At 40.8% G+C, this 17,505-nt stretch overlaps 1 protein-coding gene across 2 annotated transcripts; it reads right to left on the reverse strand.

Moving 5' to 3' along the window:
* Positions 1 to 469: 469 nt before the first annotated feature.
* On the reverse strand, positions 470 to 17,505 carry OGFRL1 (opioid growth factor receptor like 1). 2 transcript variants are annotated; one of them, XM_030555694.1, is made up of 7 exons: positions 17,050 to 17,505; positions 11,194 to 11,280; positions 10,715 to 10,793; positions 6,080 to 6,158; positions 5,918 to 5,984; positions 5,640 to 5,785; positions 470 to 4,569 (listed from the first exon to the last, which is right to left on the reverse strand). In XM_030555694.1, the coding sequence occupies exons 1-7, from the start codon at positions 17,311 to 17,313 to the stop codon at positions 3,804 to 3,806; spliced, it is 1,488 nt and encodes a 495-aa protein (XP_030411554.1). In that variant the 5' UTR covers positions 17,314 to 17,505; the 3' UTR covers positions 470 to 3,803. The 2 variants fall into 2 exon arrangements, with proteins under 2 accessions (XP_030411554.1, XP_030411553.1); XM_030555693.1 differs by having other exon boundaries at positions 10,715 to 10,796.

Below are 17,505 nucleotides of genomic sequence, written 5' to 3' on the forward strand. Positions count from 1 at the left end.
CACTTGAACAGAAAAAAGCCTAGTCCATTAAATCTTACTATAATTTATTATTCATTTTCCAGTGGAAAAAAATTCCATCCTTTCCTTTGTAAGGAGAATAAAGGATTTTTGTAGCTTTTAAATGGCAATATTGTTAAGTGTTATGAAGTTTTGAATAAGAGATGCTACTGAATTTTTAAAAATTAGTGTAAAATGGATTTAGCTAAAACTCATTAAAAAAGCAAATTTTTTCTGCTTTCATTCCCCCCCCAAATTAAAGTTAGTATGTTGCACACACACAAAACAAGGCTGTAACCATGTGATCAGTCTTTTAGAGGCAAACCAGCATTTTCTCTAGCCACATTTATAAATGTATGCATGCTATAATGTAAGTTTATGTGCAGTTTAAAAAAAAAAATGCCCCAAACTCCACTGCATGGATCACTACCAGCATAACCCTCAGTCTCAATAGAAAAAAAGGTTCACAAAATAATTTAGTTAAGCAGATATAAATAAACTTTATTTTATAAGAAACAAGACTCATTTTCCATTTAAATCTATTATAACTCATTTGACTTATCTTATTGGATCATCCATCAAAACTATACCGCAGATGTAAACCTTCTGTTTATGGTACAGGTATATGCAACTGTACATTATTAGAATTACCCTAGAATAATAATTCGAGCAGGATTATATCTAGGTAACATGAAATATAAATTAATATCATACAAACACCTAGTACATAGGATCCTTGGAACCTTAAGAGTCTGATCCTGAGAGGAACTGAGCAAGCTTAACTCTCAGAGGCTTCAGTGGGGAGTTGCGAGTACTCAGCAACCTTGAGGATAAGTTTGTTAATTACCAGAAATATCGACACTGTTCTGCTCCTAGACATGTGCACATTTATTGCTGCATTTCTTGTTTACTGGGTAGTAGATTTCATATATTCTGTGTCAAAGGGTTTCCACGTATTGAGGCAGGATTAGGCTCAGGGTAGTGGGGAGGTGAGCTGTAACTCCAATTTCAGATACAAAGAGAAGAATACCTGCAGAACTTGTAAAATAAACTACTACACTTGCGCATGTGTACCCAATAGAAAGTTAGTCAAGTTACATACTGGTATGCCCCTTCATATGATATTAGAATAAAATACTATGGTATAAATCAAATTCCCACTTATGTATACATATAATTCCTAGTTACATTATTAAGAGTTAAACATATCTATTTAATAGAAAATAAACCCCTAAATGAGAAAGACGCTTTAATCTACACATGAGCTGATCAAACTCCGCTTAATACTGGGCAGAAGCAAGTTACTGTACTAAGCACACAAAAAAGTCCCAAACATTTAAGACTAAACAAGTTCAATAACCTGTAAATTTTATGGTGACAGGTTTCAGTGGTAGCCGTGTTAGTCTGTATCAGCCAAAAAACCCGAGGAGTCCTTGTGCCCAAATGAATTTGTTAGTCTCTAAGGTGCCACAAGGACTCCTCATTTTTTTGGATAAATTTTATGGTTGGTTTGGATTTTGAAATAACTGGTGAATAACTAACTACTTACATTTACGAATACACAATCATTTTCAATAATTTCAACATGAATTGCGCTTTAATCCTGCAAACCAACCAAATCCAAGTGTTAAAAATCATGGCAGGTGCTTTTACAGACTATGGGTTTATGCACACAGAGACTTAACGCATGGCAAGCCGTAGTGTGAATGGAAAGCACATATTTGAAACAGCAGAAGTAAAGTGCACTATGGAACTTTTAGTGAATGGCAGCAGGATCCACATGGCAACTTAACACACAGCAGATTTACACCCTGGTCTACACTACATAGTTAGATTGATGCAAGACAGCTGTACATTGACCTAACTCTGTAGGTGTCTACACTAAAATGTTACTCCCATAGATATAACTGGCACGCTACTTGCAAGAGGCGTAGTGCTTAGCTTGATGTAGTTATGTTGATGCACTGTCAGTGTAGTGTAGTGTTGCTTACATCAACAGTTGTTGCTTTTCAGAAGCTGTCCCACAAGGCCCCACAGTGACAGTTAAATGAGTGCAAGTTCTCTTGGCGAGGATGCACGCTGCCGACACAAGGAGCATGGTCTGGACATGCAAAAGCGATTTAATTACTGAGGTGGCTGTAAATCGACATAACTTTGGTCAACATAAGATATGTCTGCACTGCAGAATTAAGTCTCTGTATAGGCAAGCCCTAACGCCCTGATCTTTCAATGCAATGCAGATGCATGCAGGTGGACCCCTGTATCCACTTCAGTCCCCACTGATTTCAAGGAGGCTCCACATTGCAGGACTGGGGCTTGAGCTGAATTATTCTTTAACCACTTCCAAACTTTGGGGACAAATTTTGATGTTCTTCCATAGCATATCCATAGACTAAAGCTAGATATTAAAATGCTTCTTTGAGGCAAAAGCATCCTTACAAATAGTGGTCTACTGTCACAGCATGAAAGAACTGGAATTTTTACAAAAATTGAAACAAGGAGTTTTCCTCTGCTTAAGGCGTATTATGTACACCACGACTATAATATTTACTTTTATTACCTTCCTTCAGGAAAATTATGACATACCATAATATTTTACATATAATGGCTTTTATTAGTTAAATGTTGAAGTGCCCATGTAGGAATTGTTTTATTGGTGAAGTTACAAAACAAAAAAGGAGTGCTATTAGGCATAAAGACATTAGCTTTTCTATAGCATGACACTTTGCGGGAAATTAATATCTCATTGCATTTCATCTTTATGAGACCTGACCAAAATACTCAATCTTAGGTGCTTATAATAAGGCAGTTAAATCTGTATTTAAGCACCTAAATTTTTGACTGTCTTTTCAGAGATATTTCTCAGGTTCTCAGCATTTCTGTCAAAATCAGGCCATTTTTATTTTAAGTGTCTAAATATGGATGGATGGTCATTATTGCATGTGCAAGTAGTGTCACAACAACAGAACATATTTCTGCAACTATAAGCCTTTTAGATTCACATCCCCACAATCCTGAGCCCATCAACTGAAAATTCAGAACAAGATTTCTTTTCTTTTTTATACAATAGATGGGAGAAGCAAAACCTGTCACCAGAGGGACACACGGAGAGAGACTGAAAGAGATCTAAAGCACAGCTCACCCTGCAACTGTGACAAGGACTGTACATATTAAGATTTTGTACAGTTTAATCATGAGTTATACTTCTACTTAATTTAGAATGATACTTCACAAAATGGAACATTTTGATATCCAGTTCAGAAAGTCTCAGCCAAAGTTGCTCATTTAAGATTAAAGCCTTTGTACCTAATTTTGCCCTTGGATATCATGCGGTACTTCCACTGACCTCAAACATTGGCAGGCCTGGGCCCTTAAAAGTAATTTGCAGTATACTGAAAAAGGCAATCGATGTTGCAGTCTTTTCCTGTAAATCTTAAAACACCAACATTCTAATATTCTAATTTTTTAAATAATAGATGAACAAACTGATATCAGAAATTAATTGCATTCCTTTCTACCTAGACAGCAATCTAGCTGAAAAAGGGAATGTACAGAATTTAATCCTATATAGTTGTTTCAAATTAGCATGTACACATTTTTAAACCATTTTGGATTGTGCCCTTTAAACTGAGTTAAAATTAAAAAAAAAAAATCAACCCCTGAAAAGTTTAATCTGATGCTTTCATATCCAGCCTGGTCCCATGATCTTCCTTACATTACACTAGATGTGAATATCATCCAAAATGAAAGAACAATGTATTATTTGTTTCATTCAGAATGAAACATATCTAGTTTTAAATTTGGACTCATGATTTTATCTCATCTTTGTTCTTTATGGTGGATTCCACTGGAGGTTTATCCTGACCTAGGCTGTCTTGCACATCTGCTGACACATTATTTGAACAGTTCTCACTGTCACATGGCTCTGTGTCTGTAACTGTTGGATTTCCACAATCTTGGCTTAGATTTTCCCCATCTTTTCCCTTATCCTTTTTGGAATGAGAAACGTTCTCCTTTTTGTCAGACAAACTGAGAGCTTCCTCTGATTTGGAATTTTGACTTTCAGTATCACTGTTCTTTTCACTGTTGCTCTGCTTAGCAGCTTCACAGTTGGTTTCTGTTCCACATTGGTTGTTTTTTTCTCCATTTCTTGTGAGTTCTACCTTTTTTTCTTCAGCTGTTTTGCTACTGGAGCTGCTAGTTATGGATGTATTCTTGGAATCTCTCCATTTCTTATGTTTAGAAATATAACTATTGTGAGAAGAAACTGGGGATGTTGGCTTTTTACCTGTTTTGTTTCCCTCCAATTTCTGTTTTCTTGGTGGTCCCCAGATGAAATGCTCTGAAGGTGTGTAACGTTGTTGAGCAAATCGCAGGAGCTGTCTCCTTTCTCTTCGGTCTCTAATGGTATATACAAAATATTCCAAAGCACTTTGCTTAATGTTGGGAATTGTGTCTTCAACAAGAGCTTCATGGAGAATAAATTTTACAAGCGGAGATTTGAAACTCTCATATCCAAGCTCACCAAGACTTTTCAGAATGCGAGTGATTCTTAAGTAGTTGTGTTGGGACCTGCAAGAAAAGATTAACTGAACTTATATAAAACTAACAGGGACAAGAAATGCTTAAAATAAATTCTGCTGAAGTGAGAGATAGAGTATAGTCTAGCGGTTATAAGACTAGAGCCAGAAGTCTTGGGTTCCATTATCTGGTTTGCCATTGTGTCACCTTGGGACACGTCATTTAATCTTTCTGTGTTTTGTTTTCGCCATCTGTAAAATGCAGATACTACTACTTAATAGTACCTTCCTCACAGGACAGTTGGGAGTGAGAACTAATGTTTGTAAAATGCTGGGAGACTCCTGAATGAAGAGCCGTAAGTATGGAACCTGATCACTCCTATTCGTTTATTGTAGCAATACACTGACTTAAAACTGTTTCGCTAGCTAGCACTGGAACACCTGAATTGATCTTGTAAAATAAGCAGTGACTGAGAGCTTGGCTCTTGTGCAATCCCTGACTTATTTAGGGCCTGCTGCAAAGTCTACTAAGGTCAATGAGATGACTCAGATAAGTTACTGGATAAATAAAGTACTTGATGATTTTTTCAAAAAAGGTAATTATTTGACCAGATTTATTCATAAGCAACCCTAACCTAAGAAAGTAGTGTGCACCCATAATGTCAGGAGAAAATATTGCAAGAAAACACACTTCAAGCTCAGTGGTATTAGAAAAGTAGTATCAAACTTAAAAAAAGAAAATTGAGAGAAAAATGTTGGCCAAATTCAACTCAGACTTATCTCCCAGATAATCCCTGCTGCAGGGAGCCCCGGGCCCTTTAAAATCAACAGCCTGGGGAAGCCAGTCCAGCATGGTGTGCCGGTTTACTTTCACCTCTGCCTTGAAAGTACTACAGTCAGTGAATTCATGGCTGTTGGTTAGATTGACAGTACGTAAGGAGCAGAGTCATAAGAATGTGTGGAAGAGATACATACATGCAGACACAAACAATCATTGATTCCTGCTTTTTGTCTCTCCCACTTTCCTGGCATTCTTTTGAAAATATGTCCTGCTTTTCTCTAGAAAAAAAGGATAAAAATTCTAAGGCAATTACATTGCATCTAATGCATGCCATTACTTACTCATTCAAATGTTGAAATCTTTCTTGCCAATTAGCAGCTCGAGCTACATTTCCTGTTTTATCAATTAGTTTTATTCCAAAAAACTCCAACATCATTTTATAAGCCAACAGGAATCTTCTAATTGCTTCTTTTGTTTTCTTGAATTCCTAATAAAATAAGAAATTCATCTAAAATCCTAAATGGCTCTAAAACAAATACTTTTGCATTGTACACAACAACCTGATACAATAACAGTCATACTTCAATATTAATCTGACAGTAAACTCAATTTACATTACCTCTATTTCATATGTAGTTAATTCTTTAGCATAGAAATTCAAACCTTGTTCTCTAAGTGGAAAAAGCCTGTTTAAAAAAAATTGTTTCAGTTTATGGTGAACAAAATAACACTTTTAATCAAATCAATGCTTTAAAATAAAAATAGCTAATAAGTAACCAACCACTGTATATAAGTGTGATTATGTTCCAATTTTTCATAGTCTCCCTTCCATTTATTCAGGACTTCTTCAATGTAAACTCCTGTATAAACAAATTCAGGAAATTATTAGGTAGCAATCAAAAATATCTTTCAAATATATTACAAATGTTTTAGGCCTATATTGTGCTTTGTGCTAAAGACATGCCATTAAATTAAAGAGGAGCATAATTAGCATTGTCCATACACAGATGTTAATTAATATAGACCAGCTATTCAGCACGCGTAAATTGGCATAGCTCCATTGATTTCAATAGATGCGGATTTATACCAGCTGACGAAATGGCACTATAACTTGTGTAAAGTATATTGACCATTGTTTACTCAATGGAGTAGATTTCTTATCACATCTAAAACAAGCTATTTATTCTGATGATATTCAGAGTGAAATCTGTAGTCACTACATTAACGCAACTCTGCATATATGAGATCCTAGTCTAGTAGCATATGTCATGAATACTACAAGGAAGACATTGATTCAAGAATCTCTCTGGTTGCCAGATGCATTAGGATCTGGGAATTTGTTTCAATTAATTGTGCCTGAAACTCCTGATGCCACTATAGTGCTGCCAAGAATTTAAATAGAGTTTCTCAAGTCACACTGGAAAAATCCACAACACTCCAGGAGAATTTCCACTTGTATTAGTCTCATCACATTAATGCATTTGGGTCTTACTGGCAAGCACAAACAGAAACCAACAGTAGGGGACCAAACCAAAATGGAATTTATGAATTATTATTAATCATTCATACCGTGCATCACCTCAAAGTGAGCTCCACTCACATATTAGCACCCCTTTGTGCTAGGTGCTGAACAAAACACAGAACAAACCGATGACCCCTTGTTCAAAGCCTTGCATTCTAACTATATAGTGAGATTTTCAAAAGCACTCTGTGCTAACTCTTCTCTGGTTGAAATGAATGGCAGTTTTATCACTGAAATATTGCCAACGCCCAAAGTTCAAAAACCACAATTAAAACTAAAAAACAAACATGAGATTTAAGAAAAAAGATTCTCTCATGTCACAGTGTCGCCAATTCTCCCAAATTTATAGGGCATGCTGATTTTGGCCCCACTGCAGGGTCTCAACATGGCTACCTGATGGTGCAAAGCTTCCGGTTTCTCCCCAAACCAAAGTTCTAATTCATTATTTCTGTGTCTGCCTGCCCCAATCCACAATCTGCCCGTTTCCCAGCCCAGCAACAAATTAAATACAAACACTGTGCCTACATCAGTTTTGCTCCCCACAGCCTCCATTATCTGCTCTGGCAACTCCAAGGGTTCTTCACCCATCTCCTAGGACAGTGGTTCCCAAACTGGGGTTTGAGAACCCATGGGGGTTCATGAAATGTTACAGGGGGGTTTCGGGAAAAAATTCCCTAATGGCGGACAGAGCTGTCCCTAGGGACCCCGGGCAGCACGGGCCAGCACCCCGGAGCCCCTGGACTTCCAAGAGCTAAGAGGATCAAAGCAAGCATATCTATCACGCTGAGGAGATTTAAACTTCAAGACTCCTTATAAGAAATGGAAAGGGAGGTGAATATTTTTTGCTGTTTTTTTAAATTAAATAGGCAGCTAGTATTGTTTTTAAAATTATTATGATGAACAAATTTAAACTTTGTTGTAAGGTGCGTTGTTTGTCTGGACTGCTCAAGACCTGAATGCTTGTGTAGGAGGAACTCTTTGAGTTGGCTACTTAAATACTTTCGTGCTGTTTCACATCTGATACTCCTTGATGAAACATAGGAGCCTTGTCTTATGATAAACTTGTTCAAAGTGATACAAGCTACGAAAGTGAGATCTTGGAAGAGTGTTGCCATTTTCATTATGTAATAAAAATACTGTAATGATAAATAAGAACATAAGAATAGCCCCTACTGGGTCAGACCAAGGGTCCATCTAGCTCAGTATCCTGTCTTCTGACAATGGCCAGTGCCAGGTGCCCCAGAGGGAATGAACAGAACAGGTAATCATCAAGTGATCCATCCCCTTTCGTTCATTCCCAGCTTCTGGCAAACAGAGGCCAGGGACACTTAATAATAAATATCAGAGGGTAGCCGTGTTAGTCTGGATCTGTAAAAGCAGCAAAGAATCCTGTGGCACCTTATAGACTAACAGACGTTTTGGAGCATGAGCTTTCGTGGGTGAATACCCACTTCCTCAGATGCATGTAATGGAAATATCCAGGGGCAGGTATATATATGTGTGCTAGCAAGCAAGCTAGAGATAACGAGGTCAATTCAATCAGGGAGGATGAGGCCCTGTTCTAGCAGTTGAGGTGTGAAAACCAAGAGAGGAGAAACTGGTTCTGTAATTGGCAAGCCATTCACAGTCTTTGATGAAGATCATCTGCAAATTTGACACCATCAGCTCAGGATTGAACAAAGACTGTGAATGGCTTGCCAATTACAGAACCAGTTTCTCCTCTCTTGGTTTTCACACCTCAACTGCTAGAACAGGGCCTCATCCTCCCTGATTGAATTGACCTCGTTATCTCTAGCTTGCTTGCTAGCACACATATATATACCTGCCCCTGGATATTTCCATTACATGCATCTGAGGAAGTGGGTATTCACCCACAAAAGCTCATGCTCCAAAACGTCTGTTAGTCTATAAGGTGCCACAGGATTCTTTGCTGCTTTAATAATAAATAGCATGTAATAAGCATGTCATAAAAACAAATTTTATATTTCCAAGATCACTGCTTTTATAATTTATGCTCAGGTAAATGAGAAATATTCATTTTTAGGAGGGGGTTTGCAAGACTTGACATTTTAGTGAAAGGGGTTCACAGGTTGTTAAAGTTTGGGAACCACTGTCCTAGGACTTCTTTCTTTTCCCCCAGTCCTGGGAAGGAGAAAGGCTCTTCATCCCCACTGTCCCTGCCAAGACCTGGCCTGGAGGGGATGCGGAGAGCAGACTGATCCATTTTTCCAAAAGGGCAGTGCAAAGGACGGACAGAGCCTTGAGCTGCTAGGATCTTTCTGGTCACTACCTCCTCCCTGTGATGGAATGCACCCCTATATTCACACCCTAAACATTGTTGTAATAATATTTGTACAAAGTATGACTTGTGAGATAACATCTGAAAACTCAACTTGCTGATCAGTAATACCATGGTAAAATGTGTATAGCAGCATTAGATGTTAAAAGTGCATGTTCAAAACTCATGAAGCACTGAACTGGTCAAACAATCCTGTCTTGAACAAAGAGTGTGTGTTTGCTTTAATTTGCATTTAAGTAATAAACAGAGTCAACATGAAGAAAGGGGAAGGGAGGAAACAAAAGGAAACCCGCATGTGAGCATACACAGGAGAAAAACACCTCAAGAGTCTCCTCTCCTCTCTCCCTGTGTCCATCACACTCTTCATATTTGAGAAAACAAAAGAAGCAGCTGTTGGATTCTGGGGGAGAGGTGCTGGAAGCTTGTGGTGAGAAATTTTGCTTAAATCTAATATAGTTTGTTAAGTTTAGCATTAGAAAGTGTTTTATCTTTATTTTTGTAACTATTTCTGACTGTTTTCCCTATGCTTATTCTCAATTAAAATTTCTCTCTTTATCGTTAATAAACTTGTTTATTGTTTTATCTAATCAGAAGTGTCTGTGTAACTCCATTTAAGGTGGCAAGTTGTACAGTATTCCCTTAAAGGATTAACAGACTTATTATATTTGGACTGTACAGAAGAGGGCTGAGCAATACAAGACATACATTTCTAGAGAGAAATATGGAACTGGGAATGTGGTGGTGTCACCCTGTGGTTTAAGCAAGGCTGATGAGAGCCAGGGTGTGCCTGACAGGCTGCAGTTACAGAAACACATCTGGGAGCGACCTGCATGCTGGCAAGCTGTTTGTAAGAGGTCCAAGTTGGGAGCTACAACAGTAAGGCATTGCAAGGCACCACATGTTCCAGGGCAAAGGTGACACAGCCACCCACACTGGTCTGGATTGCCAGGGTGTGACTGGTATGTCACACTCCCTTCGTGTGAGAATGGCATCACTCTCCTACCCAAAACCACCTCTGACTCCTGAGGGGAGAGCTAAGCCTGCCTCCTGCAGCCCTGGTTGGATGCTCCTCCACAGGACATGGGGAAGTGGGGAAGGTAGCCAGTGAAAGGGGTTTTTCCCATGGGTAAGGCTAGAAATCACCAGGAACGCCTCAGATCATTACCATGCTGGCTCTAGTACCAGCCAAAATGATGTTATTCACAGTGATTTAAGAGATTGGCAGCACTGCCACCAAATTCCAGGGGAGCAGAGGAAGGCCTATTCTGAGTGACTCTGCAAAAAAAAAAAAAAAAAATCACACCCTTAATCTATTGCCTTTAGCGCCAAACTATGGCTAACTCAGAGCCAGTGTTGTGGTAAGCAGGTGGAGGCAGGAAGCTCCTTTCCCACTATGCTTTCGACCAGTTGGCCCCATAGAGTGGGTGCTTGCACCACCTCTGGACACAACCCAAAATTATATGGAGTCATGCTGGAGTGGGAGATCCTTCCTATTCTCTCTTTGGGACACTTCCTTACCAAAGTTGAGAACCAGTACTTTATCCTCATCCTCCTTGATCTGTCAGCCATCTCTGACATACTGTCAGATTACTCACCATCAGGTTTAAAGGGAATTTTATTCTTATAAAATCGGAGATTGCACAAGTCATTTTGATACCGGAGATCTTTAAAGTTCTGCTGAAAAGAAACAAACAAGGCATTATTAGCCTGCAATAAAACTATCAACAGTGGAAGTATGCTGGCATTCAGCTCTTTTAAAAGATTTTAGAACCAAAAAGGTAGGCCTTTAAAAATATTAAGTCACTAGGACTACTCACATGCTTAAAATTAAGCATGTGCATAAGAGTTTGCATGATCAGGGCCTTAGACTGTAAGTTTTATAGGTTTGGGAGGAAACAATGGCACATCGGGTCCAGTTGTCTCCCTCGGGCATCTTCTTTTGGCTATTATATCAGAAGTTCTACTCTTTTCATTGTCTCATACTTAATAGGGAAAGATAAGGCCTCTTTTAATGAGTTCTCTTGGTTATTGTTCTTTATTTAAAGAATGTTTTTAAATCACAAAATGCCCTTACTGGATATTGGTGTCGATACTTGTACAAGTCTCTTGCAGCATAAAAGCTCCTCTTTGGTTTCGTTGTCAGCTCAGTTGCATCATCAATCTGAAACATTTAAAGAATAGTTAACATCCACCTACAGCCAAACTGAACACTGATTTGTATTATTATGGTGTTCGACATTTTAAAATAATTATTTTGCAGAATGGGCTTCAACAATTCTGAATACATAGATCTAAAATTGCATAAATGTACTTAAGCTTTCATCAAACAATATAAATATGTGACAGGAAGGATATTTTTAACACAACTCTACTTTAACACATGAACAAAAGCAGGGCTAGTACACATGGTAGATGCTTTTATAAATTCTATAATCTCTTGAATTTGGATCAATAGGTTGGCCAATGATTTATTTACTGAATGTAAAACTTATCTAGAAATTATTTTAAAAGCGCAAACGCTTATCATGACAAAATAAGAAGTGGCTGAACATGAAAGTGAAGCATAACTTTACCTTTATGTTAGTGAAATCAGACTATTCATAAATCTGTGTCATATCTTACCATGAAAGCAAACCTATAGCTACCACTGCATCCTGTGGAAGAAAACTGTTGAATGGCAAAAAAGAATATTTGTAGCACTGTAAAACTATTTTATATAATTCAGTAAACTCGTGTTTAGAGCTGTCAAGGCTGATTCCCCACTCTGGCACTTTGAGTGCAGAAGGTGGGGCATGCAAGGATTCTAAAAATTAAAACTGGCCACTCTAGGCTGGTATTAAACTCACAAGGTTACAGCTTTTCTCTGATGTTGGCTTGGTAAATGCTGCCACCACCCAAATGCAAACCCCTTTTGGACCCAGGAAAGAGCACCTGGGAATTCCTCCCTGGGGGGTACCCTCAAGCACTTTCACACAAACCCCCTTCCAGGGAAGAGCTAAGAAAGAAAACAAAGGAAATCAGCTGTTGCCACCAGCTAATTAAACAACAACATGTGCACAAACCTCTTAAGACACCAAAAATCCAATCCTGTAATTAAAAAAGGTAAATGTAAAATGTAAATGTAAAATGTAAATGTAAAAAAGGTAAAAAGAAAGAAAATGCATCTGGCACTTAGGCTTTTGTTAGATTTTAAAAGAGCAATTCCAAAAATTAAGCACCCAAAATAGCTTTTGGGGGGGTTCACCTTAAAGGTTACAAGCAGGGGTAGGCAACCTATGGCCCGGCACACAAGCTGATTTTCAGTGGCACTCACAGTGCCCCGGTCCTGGCCACCGGTCTGGGGGGGCTCTACATTTTAATTTAATTTCAAATGAAGCTTCTTAAACATTTTAAAAACCTATTTAGTTTACATACAACAATAGTTTAGTTATATATTATAGACTTATAGAAAGAGACCTTCTAAAATGTTAAAATGTATTACTTTGGCACACAAAACCTTAAATTAGAATGAATAAATGAAGACTCGGCACACCACTTCTGAAAGGTTGCCGACCCCTGGGTTACATGCAAACAAAAGCAATCTGGGGTTAGAACAGAGGAGTTCACAAGCCTTACAGAAAATAAAAGAAATAAACCTAATTGGGTCTTTCTAGACATTCCTAATCTATTTACATATTTGGGTAGTTCTACGTGTAATCTGATGATTTCCATATGTGGCAAAAAGTTTTTTAAAGCATAGTCATAGCCCTGACTTGCTCTGTTCCCTTCTCTCCGGAGAACAACCACAGAACATAAAGGGAAAGCTTTTTTCCCCAGATTTTAAAAAGTTCTAGCCTTCCCATTGGCTCTTTTAGTTAGGTGCCCACTCCCTTTTCTTTACCTGGAGGACTTTTTACCCTTTACAGGTAAAGCAAGCAGCCACCAAGAGGGACTTCATAGCTAACTGAGTGGCTGGGTGTCCATAAAAGGGAGCTACTCCTCCCTCACAAGACCATAAGTTTATGTTCCAGTGAAAAGCATCACTAAACCCGTAAAGCAAAATTGTTCTTGGGGGAGGGGAAAAAAAAAGCATTTATGAAAGCTTGTAGCATATCCCAACTGTTCTGGAATCTATGAGCCTGATTCAGAGCCCAATGAAGTCAATGGAAAGACTCCCATTGGCTTCAGCAGGCGCTGGATCAAGCTGTATACATTTTACAAAAACCCAGCCAAAAGCATTCACATATTGAGACTTGCTAATTCTGTTATGCACTTTATTTTTCACACCATTTTGTTTTCTACAATACTGTAATCAGAGATACTGCTATTTGAGATACAGAAATAAAACTCTCTTATAGAAATCAATACAAAAACTTTTTTTGGGGGAGGGGGAAGCACACATTCTTTTACACTTTATTTGTGGTAGTACAGACAGCGTGGCGTTTTCCTGTGAGATCACATCCTCCATCCACTGTACCTCAAACGCCCTGCCATTAATACATTGTTTACAAGATGCTTTGATGACAAACTGGCTCTGACTCCAACTAAAGATAAAACATGCTTACTTGGACAGCAAATACCCTTTGATAATTAAATACCAGGCATTAGCTGCTCCACCATGATACATGAAGCAGAATGACAGTAAATTTTAAAATTCTAGCTCTTACTTCATTTACGTAAACCTCCAAAATTAAACACTTCTACAAAGCTAAGAAAAAGCTGGAGCTCATTGATGAAGTTCTGACGCCACTGAAATCAATGACTGTTTTGCCATTGACTTATTTCATCCTATGTTCCTAAAACGTAGAACTCAGTATTTGAAACTCTCAAAATCAGCTCCAGTCAGAAGTCACAAATCTATGTTGTGTACTACCCAATACTTATACATATCCTCAACCCCTTCAACTGAGGGGGTCAGTTTAGAAAAAAAATTCATTTTGGTGTTTCAAAGTTTAAAAAATAATCTTCACTGTGAATGTCACCAAAGACTTAGCGCAGGCTTTCTGATTGAAATTGTAAGCACATTGCAAGGGTTACTATATATACTCAATCATAAGCCGTTGGGTTTATAAGCCGACCGCCCCCAAGATGGGTAAGTAAAAATTGAAAATTTTTATAACCCATTCATAAGCCGACCCTATAATTCAGGGGTCAGCAATCTTTGGCTCCTGGGCCATCAGGATAAGCCGCTGGGGGGCCAAGATGGTTTGTTTACCTCTAGTGTCCGCAGCCATGGAGATAAACCTAAGTAAATAAAGTGTCCCGGTGTGCCAGCTGTTACCCTCACGGGCCAGGACAGCAACTGGTGGGGAATTTTTTTTTTAGGGGAGAAGCCTAGAGTCAGGGGAGTAACCCCTGTGACCACCCCCCACACTCTCCCCATCCCATCCCTTTCCACCTTATCTGGGGAGGGCCAGGGAGGATGTCTCTGACCTGGCTGGAGCTGCTCCGGCAGGCTGGGCAGTGTGGCTGCAGCCTGCTCCGATGGGCCAGACCAGGCAGCGCGGCTGCAGCATGTTCTAGCGGGCTGGGTAGCGTGCTCCAGCGGTGTAGCCACAGTCTGCTCTGGGGGGCGGGGTTGAGCGGCACAGCTTCAGCCTGCCAGCCCCGGAGCTGCAGCTGCTTCGGAGGCTGGGGGGGAGCAGCATGGCCAGAAGTGGAGAGACTCTGGCCCTGCCTCTTCCCTTCTGGCTGTGCTGCCTCTCCTTGCCCCCTCTGTTGGGGGGAAGGGGCTGTGTCCCATGTCTCCCTCTCTATACCCAGTCATAAGCTGACCTCCTTCTCTGGTGCTTCCCTTTTTTACTAAAAAAAATGCAACTTATGAATGAGTATATATGGCAGTTATCTCACTTTATGGCTTACAAATATCTGCTGCTATAGTAAATCTGAAAAAACAAATTGACTTGTCTTGGACATCCAAGTGTAAGAATGCTTACCATAAGACGACACTTGCAAGTTGTGCAATATATTTGTGTTTGGACTGATCTTATGTTGTTAGTTTTTCTAGTGCCATCTATGATACACAACATTTAATTCTAATTGTTCATCTCACCCACTCAAACATGAGACAATATTCAGTTTAGACTCCTAGGCACTGGTTCTACCCTCAGTTACATGGGGTGCATGTGCACCTCCTATTAATGTCAATGGGAGCTGCATATGAGTAATTGAGGGTTAAACTGGGCCTTCAGGCTTTATTTACATAAGCCTTTTTTTTCCTTCAAAATTTCCCACCACTGCTGCCACCAGTTCTGCTACTCTGGGGGTAACAGTGGTAGGAATGATGCTATACATAGCATCTAGCAGCTAGCCCAGCTCAGAATCGTTATACATGTTATGGCAACTAAAATAGTGGCAGCTGCTGATACACTGGCACCCAGGCGTAGTCAATTATTTTTTGGCAATGTCCAAATTTCTTGGGCAAGATCTAGTCAAGGTTCATATTCTGGAGAAAATAAAAAAATAACAATAATGATAATAGTAGTAAATACATAGATTTTGGGGGTCCATTCAAAAACATCTGGCGGTCCGGATCTGGCCCCATGTCCGCCTATTGATTGGGTGCCAGCAGGGATAATCTACACAAAGGCTCCCACTGTCGCTACTCTTCGTAGAACACTACAGATGCTAGCAATGGTGGTAATTGTAAGGGAAAGTTTCCTACTATAGATAAAATCTCAGTGTAGAAACAAACATGGATGCCTCAGAGACATCAAGACCACATCAATATACTAGTCATATCTCTTAATAAGCCGCTACTGCCGAGTCTGACAGCTGCTCTACTAAACTAACAATTCTCAACCTTTTCAGCAACTGTACTAGTTTAGCAGACACTGATCCCAATGTCTGGTAAGGTGCTGAACTCTGTGTTACGGATGGTTGAGCACTTTCAAACCCTACAAAGTCACTCAGCCTGTTGTAGGTTCAGGATCACAATACCTTGGTTATACCAACTAGTGCACATCGCTTTCTATCCTTTTGTGCACAATTTATGGACCCTGAGCTGTCCCAAACCTCAGACAGGTGCAATCATGAGAGAGCAGCAAAGATACCACTGCAAGTAACTTAAAGATGAATGGGAAATAGGTAGCAAAGCAATGTGACCTTGCACTGAGGATCATTATTAAAAAGGGAGCATAAAACTCCAATCATAGGTGCCAGAAAGTACTAGAAGTAACACTTTAATTATTGTACTTAGCATGTTTCATCTGGAAGGACTCTACACATATTAACTAACTTTCCCTTTCAAGAGAGATTAAGTCTTCATAGAGAGGTGAAATCAAAAAACCTGCCATAGGCCACACCAAGGTGTCAATATCAGAGCCAAGATTAGACCTCCTGAGTTCCTGGCTTCCCAGTCCTTTGCTCTATCCACACATTCCCAATGGTTGGTAACCATAGCATTAGATTACTAAGAGGATAGCAAAAAAATCTTGGTCTCAAACAGCCCTTGAGGCCAGAAGAAATAAGCTGTGAAGCAAATTGTGCATTAGGGGAAATACAAAAAAAAAAAAAAATCCCCACAGCCCAACACGCTTCCTCCTTTTTCAGCCTGATACAGAACACACGTCACCAAGAGGAAAACAAGCAACCCAGCAGCAGCAGGCGGCACACACAGAAAGCAGCGAAGTCCCCAAGCGGGGTCTGCCTCCCCCAGCTCGGGGGTGCCACTAAGCCCCCTCCCCCCTTTTGTGCTGCTTTATTGCAAGGCAAAGATCCAGCCCAATTTACTCCTCCAACACAGCGTGCGGACGGGTAGCGAGAAAGCGGAGCAAAGCCTCAGCGCCCCAAGCCTGCTGCATCCATGGGACACCCATGACCGTAGAGACCTCCCACAGCCCTGGCTGGGGGCTGGGAGAAAACACCAGCCGCCGAGTGCAGGGCTGCCGGGGCACGGGGGTCTCTGCCTGGCTCCTAGCCAGCCTGCAGAAGTTGGCGGTGTCAGGGGTACCTGCTCAGGGCCGGGGGCTGCTGCTGCTTCTCGGCCCCCTTCCACCTCTTCCCCTTCCTGCCGGGTCTCCTCGGGCCGGGCGCTTGCGGCAGGGAGCGGGGCGGGCGGCTCCGGGGCTGGCTCTTCCCCGCCGATCGCCTCCTGCTGCTGCTGGTCCCCGCCTGGGTCCTGCAGCTCGGGCTCGGAGTCCGTCTCCCAGGTGGAGTCGCAGTCCTCCACCGTGGCGGGCTCCTTGACGCTGACCCCGCTCAGCAGGCTGCCCATCGGGGACGGGGAGGCGCGATGGCAGCCCCCGAGCCGAGCTGGGAGGACGCGGAGAGCCGGGGGACGGGGCCGCAGGCGGGCTAGGGCTGCTGCTGCGGTTGGGGCATGTCGGTGCGGGGAGGCCGCAGGCGGGAGGCCAGGCAGGAGGCGAGCTGGAGCAAGGCAAAAGCGGTAGCCGGGGCTGCCTGCGCC

The sequence above is a fragment of the Gopherus evgoodei genome, chromosome 3 (assembly GCF_007399415.2).
Source record: "Gopherus evgoodei ecotype Sinaloan lineage chromosome 3, rGopEvg1_v1.p, whole genome shotgun sequence".
NCBI classification, from domain to species: Eukaryota; Metazoa; Chordata; order Testudines; family Testudinidae; genus Gopherus; species Gopherus evgoodei.